The sequence below is a fragment of the Centrocercus urophasianus genome, unplaced genomic scaffold (assembly GCF_019232065.1).
Source record: "Centrocercus urophasianus isolate 14NV4802_14NV808 unplaced genomic scaffold, USGS_Curo_1.0 seq_13, whole genome shotgun sequence".
Classification (NCBI taxonomy): Eukaryota; Metazoa; Chordata; class Aves; order Galliformes; family Phasianidae; genus Centrocercus; species Centrocercus urophasianus.
Genome location: NW_024884475.1, coordinates 36,223,795 through 36,232,113, shown reverse-complemented (window position 1 = coordinate 36,232,113; position 8,319 = coordinate 36,223,795). Strand labels below are relative to the sequence as shown.

At 47.8% G+C, this 8,319-nt stretch overlaps 1 protein-coding gene across 2 annotated transcripts in view; it reads left to right on the top strand.

Annotated features, from left to right (window-relative positions):
* The first annotated feature begins 1,544 nt into the window (after nucleotides 1–1,544).
* Nucleotides 1,545–8,319, top strand: part of TRPC3 (transient receptor potential cation channel subfamily C member 3) — a 39,369-nt gene continuing 32,594 nt past the window's right edge. Inside the window, exon 1 of one of the 2 annotated variants that reach the window (XM_042812055.1) lies at nucleotides 1,545–1,786. In XM_042812055.1, the coding sequence (XP_042667989.1) occupies nucleotides 1,545–1,786 (242 nt within the window). The remainder of the gene's footprint in view (nucleotides 1,787–8,319) is intronic. The other variant, XM_042812057.1, reaches the window with a different exon arrangement.

Here is an 8,319-nt window from a genome sequence, read left to right as displayed (position 1 = left end):
AATAGTTAAGATGCAAACAAAACAGACAAAAACAGCCTTTCAAAGCTGCAGCAGTTATTTATCTCTGTGAATCTCTTGGTCAGTTATTGTTTTTTTTTTTTTTTCTTTTCCTGGGCTTCATCAGTACAAATTTTAGATGTATGGAAAAATTAAAGGCAGAAGCTTGGCTGACACCAAAAGCATGAGGTAATGAGCACCTTGTATGGACAGCCCGCATTGCTGGCTCAGCAGTGAGAGCTCTATCTAGACACTTTTATGACTTAGAGCGCACTTCCTCTGCAGCAATTGGAACACCTCAAAAATTTCAATTCGATAGCATCCAAGTTTTGGAATTTGGGCAAATTCACCACATAATGCTTAGGAAAAGTTTAAAGCAAGAGAAAAAACGTCACCTCAGTTGGATGTAGACAAAGGAATAGATGTATTGCATACCTAAACCAACACACAGTCCCTGCATACCTACTGTTCTGCATATTCTGCATGTAAAAACGTATGTTCTGCCCTCATTTTGTTGTGGCTGCAGTTTTGTGATGGAATATTTTTCCTATCGCACTACAAAATCTCTCAGCACAAGAAGATGTAATGCATCTCTGTACAGCAAGAATCGTTGTGGCTGTTATCTATAGAGTGTAATTACTTCTGATTACATGCAATAGGCATCTCAACATCCTCCCACTGCTTTTAGCTCGACACCACGCAGCATTAAACCAGCCGGTCTCAGGTACCGACACCTGGAACCCTTTGGGAACTTGGACGCCTTCATCCTTGGTAAGCCACTCAAAATACGCTTTTTTTTTTTTTCTTCACTTTAAAATCTTCATCAAACTGCTCCCAGATCAGAGGGAAACTGTTTCCGAATGCCATGCATGAGCTGTCCGTGGCTGCGACGGGGCCGGGCACCGAGGCCAGCTGACCCCGCGCCCCACGGCCCGCCTCACGCCGCCGGCCCCGTCCCGACCCCCAGAGTCGGCCGCTGCCCTCGGGGACCGCGTGCCCAAGGCGGCCGGCCGCGTGCTCCCCCCGAGGAGCGCAGGCGGACGGCAGTTGGCATCCCCGCCCATCCCCTGCCTTCCTTTTCCTTCTCCCCCTCCTTTCTCTTCCCCCTGAGCCGAGGCTGCCGCCGGGCGGGGGCGGTCCCGATGCCGGCAGGTGGGAGCGGAGGCCCCTCCTCGGCGGGGTGCCCGCGGCGGCAGGCGGCCGCCCCGCTCCGCCGCGATGCTGCCCTAGCGAGGGATAATGACAAGGAGAGGCGAGGGGCAGAGCCGCCGCCGAGAGCCCCGTCTCTCGCTCGCCTCCCCGCTTGCCGGCGCTCCCCGGCTCCCGCTGTCGGGCCGCCTCGCTGACGGGCGGCGGGCGGAGAGGGCAGAGGGGCGGCGAGGGGATCGCGGTGCGGCCGCCGTTCCCTCCGGGCGCTCGGTGCCCGGCCGGGCAGCGCCGCCCGCCTCTTCCTCCTCCTCCCGCCTCCTTCTCCGCCGCGCGCGCTGCCCGACGAGGCCGGCCGGGAGCAGCAGCGGCCGCCGCCGCCGGCGGAGGAGACCCCGACCATGTCCAGCAAGAGCCGGAAGAGCAAGGAGCAGGGGAGAGTGACCTTCCCCCCGCAGCAGCAGCAGCAGCAGCAAGAGGAGGAGGAGGAGGAGGAGGCAGAGGAAGAAGAGCGGCAGCACCGGCGCCGCGGCTGGAGAGGCGTCAACGGTGGGCTGGAGCCCCCGCCGCCGCAGCTGCGCGCCGTGAAGACCCTCCGGGAGCCCTACGGCTACTACCCGCCGCCGCCCTTCGCCAGCACCATGTAAGTCGGGCCCGGGGGCCGCCAACTTCCCCAAGACGGCCGCGGGGCGGGCCGCGGCACCCGGCCTCCGGCTGCCGGACCATCTCCGCCCCGTCGAGCCGAGCTCAGGTGCGGGGCAGGGCTCGGAGGGGCCGGGCGCCGCGCGCCACTTGTCCGGCCGTCGTTTTGCAGCCGGGGCTGGCCGAAGGGAGAGGCGGGGCCCGAGCCAGGGCTGGCGGGAGCTTCTGCCGCCGGGACCCTGCGGGCCGTGCGCCGTCGGGCTGCGGGGCTGAAGCCGGGGGTGAAGCCGGAGCCCCTCGTCCCCCCGCGCCCCCTGGCGGTCCCGCCGCGCCGCCCGGCCTTTCGTCTCCGCTTGCGGTAGGACGTGCGGCTGAGATCCCCGCAGGCTGAGGCTTCGCCAAACTTTATTAGTTGCTTGGTAGGGCTTTGAGACATTAGTCCGCTCGTAGTCAGAAGCGTGCCTGATGCGCTTGGTGTGTTGAGTTGTTCCCTGCCTGCTGATATAGGTGCCGAGGAAACCCGGTCACTGATATAGGTATGGTTTGCTGAACCTAGTGTGCCCTTTTTTCCCTTAGTGTCTTCAGAGCCCTCGGGGTGGTGCCTGAAGGCAGCCACTCGCAGAGATCTGAGACACCTGCATTGGGGACATCCGTGCGTGAGGTCCTGCTCCTCCATTTACATGTCATGTCTTGGAGAGTTTCTGTTCCTCATTCTTAAAGACACCGTCATGTCTCTGAGTCCCAGCTCTGCCTGGTGTTTGCTGCAGGATAAAAAATGCAGTTTTACTGATAGGAATATTAGTTTTCATTTCTCTGATTGACTGAATGTGTCATGTCCGTGACATCACTCCCCGTGTATCACTCTCCTTGGTTATTTCTTGAGCATTTGATACTTAGGGGCAATATTTGATTATTAATTAAATAACTTGTTTACTAAATGACAAACACATTGAGTTTTAAGTTAACACATTCCGCATTTACAGAAGAAGCCTTGAATAAAATCACCTCAGAGACAACGGTGAAGTACAGGAGTAACGATCACTATCAAAGCCCTGCTTTAATCAGAAATAATGCTTTCTGCCATCCCAGCGCAGAATTTCTTTGCAAACATTTGTACCCAGCAATCCAGGCTCCGAGTGAAAGGATCGTTCTCTCCTTTGAGCTGCCTGAAACTCATGCCAAAGTTGTTTGCCTGAGCTGCGTGTGGAGTCAGTGAGATGAGAGAGGACATGGCAGTGGGCTTGCCAGCCTCAGTCATCAGTCTTCTTGAGGTGCTCATCTCTCCTCATTCCCCACAAAAAGAGCCTGTAAGATTAGTTCAGGCTCATACGTTTGCTTTTTAAACAGGTCAAGCTAGGCAGATGAATTGAATTTGGTAGCTCTTCTGGGTTCCTGCCCTTGGAACTGCTTTCTTTAGCAAACTGATGTTATTCCAACATGGACTAAAACTGAGTTCAGTTTGCACAGCAATATGCTTTTGGACCTGTGGAAGCTCTTTGAACTGGCAGGGCATTGGGTCTGCCTTGGGGCTGTCCATCTTCATATACAGTGGGCTTTTCTGGAGTAACACTGTGATTCTTGCTAGAGCCTAAAACTGTAGCATCTACGAACAAGATAAGTGAGCATCAGATTGCTTATAATGTACTTAGATGGATATGCATAAGGCTTTGGCTTGCATGCAGTAGTCATGAGAATCCTTGTCTGAAAAAAATCATGATCTAAACTACAAGGATATAGAGGTGAGAGGATGTGGAGAGGTTTGCAGAGGGAGGTGCACTTGGTATTTGAGAAGTATTCTTTCTAAAAGCATGTAACCCATGCAAGGTACCTGTCAGTGTGTGTCTCCTGTGCAAATATTGCTGGAAAAAATTAATGAACCTGGGATTTCCAGCAGGACAGCAGGCCAGAGGTAATACTTCTGTTTCACATGGCCCCGTATGTCCTACTGGTGAAGGAAAAAAAGGGCTAACATTGCACATTAATGTGGTGGGCACTGTGTGCCTGATTTCCTGGGGTCCTCTGAAATCTCAGCTGTTTTTCATGAGCAGAACACCAGGGCACAAATGAAAGGCAGTGTAAAAGCAGCTTTACAATTCCGTGTGCGTTGCTGCAGCCCTATGAGCTTGGTTTTCTCCTGGTGAGACCCCTTTGCCTTTTTCTCTGTTCACCAATATGATTCTCTCATCAAAACATGGTGCTTTAATTCCACTGGGATTCAGACAGGTGGTATTTCATTTGTTAGTGATGTGCAGTGGTAGGGAAAAGCTCTGTGTAGTTTGGGTTTTTTTTTTAGGAGACTGGAACGAACAAACAAAGTGTGTATATACCTCCTCCTGATGCCTTGTGGTGTTTTGCTCCTTTTTTGACTAGTTCTTTCCAGCTCTGTGCCAGAACTTCTGTGAGCTGACATGAGGGCATTTTGGATGATGGATTATGTCATTTCAGAGCAGTGGGAGAGCACAGACCGGGGTCAGATGTTGCAGCTGGCCTGATTTATGTTCTGTGTTGGGCTGAATCTGTCTTCATCTGATATGAACTACTGCCTAGGCTCTCCAGAAAGGAGAAGGAAGCTGTCATTTTATACGTTTTAGCTTTGGTGCAGATTCGTACATTGTGTGAAGTACATGTGGGCTTCCTCAAGATGCAGTATGCATGCATGCATGTAACACCATTTCTTTCGGGGAAAAAAACAAAGCAGGCATTTAGTAGTGGCCTCTTTTGGCCCATGCCCATAGCTGAGCTTGGAGGGCAGGCAGAGATTTTGCTTGAGAGAAGTTGGGGAAGAATCACCTGTCCAGCACTGTATGGCCCTGCCTGAGATGGGAACAAAGCAAATGTCTGAGATTGCTTGGTTTAAAAGATCTTGGGAGTCACGGGCTAAAATGCTGCATGTACATATGTGTGTGTTTGAGCACATTCTGGGCGTAAGGCAGTGTGTCATTCTGTAATTTCAGAGCAGGACCTCAGAGGTTACTTTTGGCAGCACTGGAGGCACAGTTTGTGAGTGCTGCATGGCAGACTACAGCGTGGCTGCCTTGAAGGTGGGCATGCTGCTGCTCTGTGATGTACTTGTCTGATCTGCCTGCAATCACCGGGCTGCATTTCAGGGCTGCCATAGGTTCAAGACTGCTCATGTACTGCAGTTTATTAGTGGGGTGCTTGTAAATTGTGGGTGCCATCCTTTATTGCAACTAATAGTTCAGGAAGAGTAACTGCTTATTCTTCAGCTTGAAAGGTGTAAAATTACTCTATAGGTTTGGGGAGTCTGAGAATGAAACTTCTTTTTTTTAAACTCCTCTCTAGTTTTAATTATTTCATACGTAATTTTCAGAAATAAATATATATTAAATAAAAGACTTGGGAGATGTGATTACAGATCTTCTCAAATGCATCATCCCATATTTCTGTCCTTCTATGACAATTCTGAAAGCCAGAATGTGAAGAGATTTAGCAGAGGTTAGCACGGCAGATTGAAGTAGTTCATGGTAGAAGCAGAGGATTTGTACTGCATACTCTGGTCCTTAGGAGCTGTTGCTCTGCTGAAGTTTCTAGTATTGTACTTAGAAATAACTCTGCCCAAGGGAAGTAAAGTCAATTTCAAGAATACTCTCCAGTGACAGGCAGCACTGCAGTGTAGTACGAGGTCACAGCGTATGTGATGTATGCAGGACACAAGGGACACACAAGGGCATTGCTTGCTTAAAAGGGAAAGAAATACGTTTTTTAATGCACATATGAAAGTCAGACTTGTATTTTACAAGTTTACTTGTATTTTACAGCTGCTATGTGGAGTTTTCTTAAGGGTGGGGAAAAATGCCCTGATGGGATGAGACTTGGGCTATTTAACTTAAAGCGACTGCTCTTTTCCAGTTCCATCTTTCTTATTTGTGCTGAGCAACACACAGAGGCTTGAGGCTTTATCAGCTCCCTCCCTGTTTTCCTGCTGTGAATTGTGAATAGTACTGGTGCAGAATGATGGAGGGGCTCAGCTTCACACAATGTTGTGGCGCACCGCTGATGCACCATTAACATGTAGTAAGTCTACATTTTTCTTGTTTGGCATTTTTCTGTATTTTTTCACCTTACATTCTCTGGATTCTTTTTTTTATTTTATTTTATTTTAGTTTATTTTATTTTTATTTTTTAACTATTGGGAACAAAGGTGAAGAAGAACATCATAATTTTCATCTCTTCTTCCCTCTGTTAATATAGGTTGTCACCTCCTTATGGAGCCAAGGATGAGAAGATAAACTTTAAGGCTCTAGGAAACAGGGCATGATAGAAATTTGCTTTTATTTTATTCACTTTTTTAAGACAGTCTAACAATGATCAGAGAGCTGGAGCACCTCCCCTATGAGGACAGGCTGAGAGAGCTGGGGTTCTTCAGCCTGGAGAAGAGAAGGCTCCAAGGAGACCTTATAGCAGCCTTCCAGTACCTGATGGGGACCTACAGAAAAGCTGGGGGTGGACTTTTTGCAAGGGCATGGAGTAACAGGATGAGGGGAAATGGTTTTAAACTGGAAGAGAGTAGATTCAGATTAGGTATCAGGCAGAAATTCATCACTGTGAGGGTGGTGAGACGCTGCAACAGGTGGGCCCAGAGAGGCTGCGAGTGTCCCCTCCCTGGAACCATTCAAGGCTAGGCTGGATGGGGCTTTGAGCAACCTGGTCTAGTGGGAGGTGTCCCAGCCTTATAGCAGGGGGCTGGAACTAGGTAATCTTAAAGGTAAAAAAGTAAAAAAGTTTGTTTTTGTTTTGAGCCATTTAGACCATTTTCTTGATGGTTTGGGATAGCTTAAACATCTTAGCTATAGGAAAAGGGGAGCAAAGAATGGCACAGTGGCCTTGTACTTGACCCTTCCTGCTTACAACGCTCTGACTGGAGCTGCTCAGCCTTCAGGGCCTTGCTGCACCATGAGGGGAGGAGGAGCACAGGGAGGTATGGGTGACCCTGACAGAGCAGCACATTGTCAGCACACTACAAGATTTTTTGCACTTTATTTTTTTCAGAAGGCCTTGATAATATTTTAGTCATGAAAATACCAAGCAACTTTCATCTTTGTTTAGAGAAGATATTGCAGTCACTTCAAATACATCATTTCTGTAACAGGATTTATAGCGAAGGAAATTTTCCTTATTGAGTATGGACATTCTAGTGTAACACCTTTGGAAAGATATATTCCTTTTTACAGAAGTCAAATGAGTCACCTCAGTCACACAGTGTGTTTTGAAACAAGTAGATGAAACAGAAAATAAAAGTGACATGTTTCAAATTATACTGAAAAATTACCCCGAATATACGGGGGAAAATGTGTTATGTATTTCATAAAAAGATAAATGAGATTCAAAGTGACTGTTTAGAATCTTCTTTAATCAAGAAGTCAGCACGAGTCAATCTGTTCTGTCTTTTGTTTTGGTATACTTGATTATTTTTTCTTTACACTATTACAGTAAACAATTACATTTCTGTACCCGTATGTTTTAAGATGTGGAAGAGGAACAGAAGCCTAATAGCACAGCAGACAGTAAGATCTTGTTATCTTGTTTAGAAGGTAACAATAAGATGGCAGTATTTCTTGCTTTATGTCTGATTATTTTGGGAATAAGGCAGTTGCATAGTGTGGCTGTTCACTGTGTGTTCTCTGGGCCAAAGTCATCATATCTGAGTATTTTCAAACATGAAATATGTTTATGCTTTACATGGTAAATCAATCCTGTGGCTAATGCAGTTGCAAATTTCATCTCCTACACAAACATTTTCATAGATAGAAGGAAGGTTGTATGGGATTGAAAAACAATGGATGTGTCGTGTGTAGCAAAGCAGCTTTGGCACGTATTTCAAGAAGTACCAGACAGCGTAACGTATGCTCCAGTGCCACCCAGGTCACTTCTAGCAGTACAGAAATACCGATCCCACATGAAAATATCAGAGAGTTCAGATGCTACGGAGAGTCCTGCCTTCGGTAATGAGTCACTTCATTCAGTTTTCCATCTCCAGTGAAACTTCTCATCTGTGCCACCTGCAACTCCCTGTGTGCAAACCAGCTTTTACAGTGCTTGTAGCTTTGATAAAGTGAGTAAGATTTGATGTTCTGCTGAATGTATTACAACTGATGCAGACAGCTGGAAAACCAGGCGTATTCTTGTAATCTGAATAGGATTAGGTCTGCCAAGTGAAAACCAGTAGGGCTGACATGGCAATATATGGGGAAATCCAGGGATATCAACCATTACATAATGTAATGTTTGTGTAGTAGCAGCATAGCTGAGCTCTTTGCTGGAAGGTCACGCACAAAAATAAAAAAGATTGCATTTAAGGGAAGGTTGCTCACATTGTGGATTTGGTCCTGCAGCACTTAGGATTTGTAACTTTTGGAGCTGCCCTTCAGCTTCCGCTGCGTTTCCCTGAGTGGTTGTTATGCATGCCCAAGGTGTCATTTCTTCCCTTGGTTCTGTTCTGTTGCAGACTGACAGGGTCTGCTTAAAAAGAACCTTAAACTATTTTGTTATGCCCTTCATCTCTTCAGGTGCACC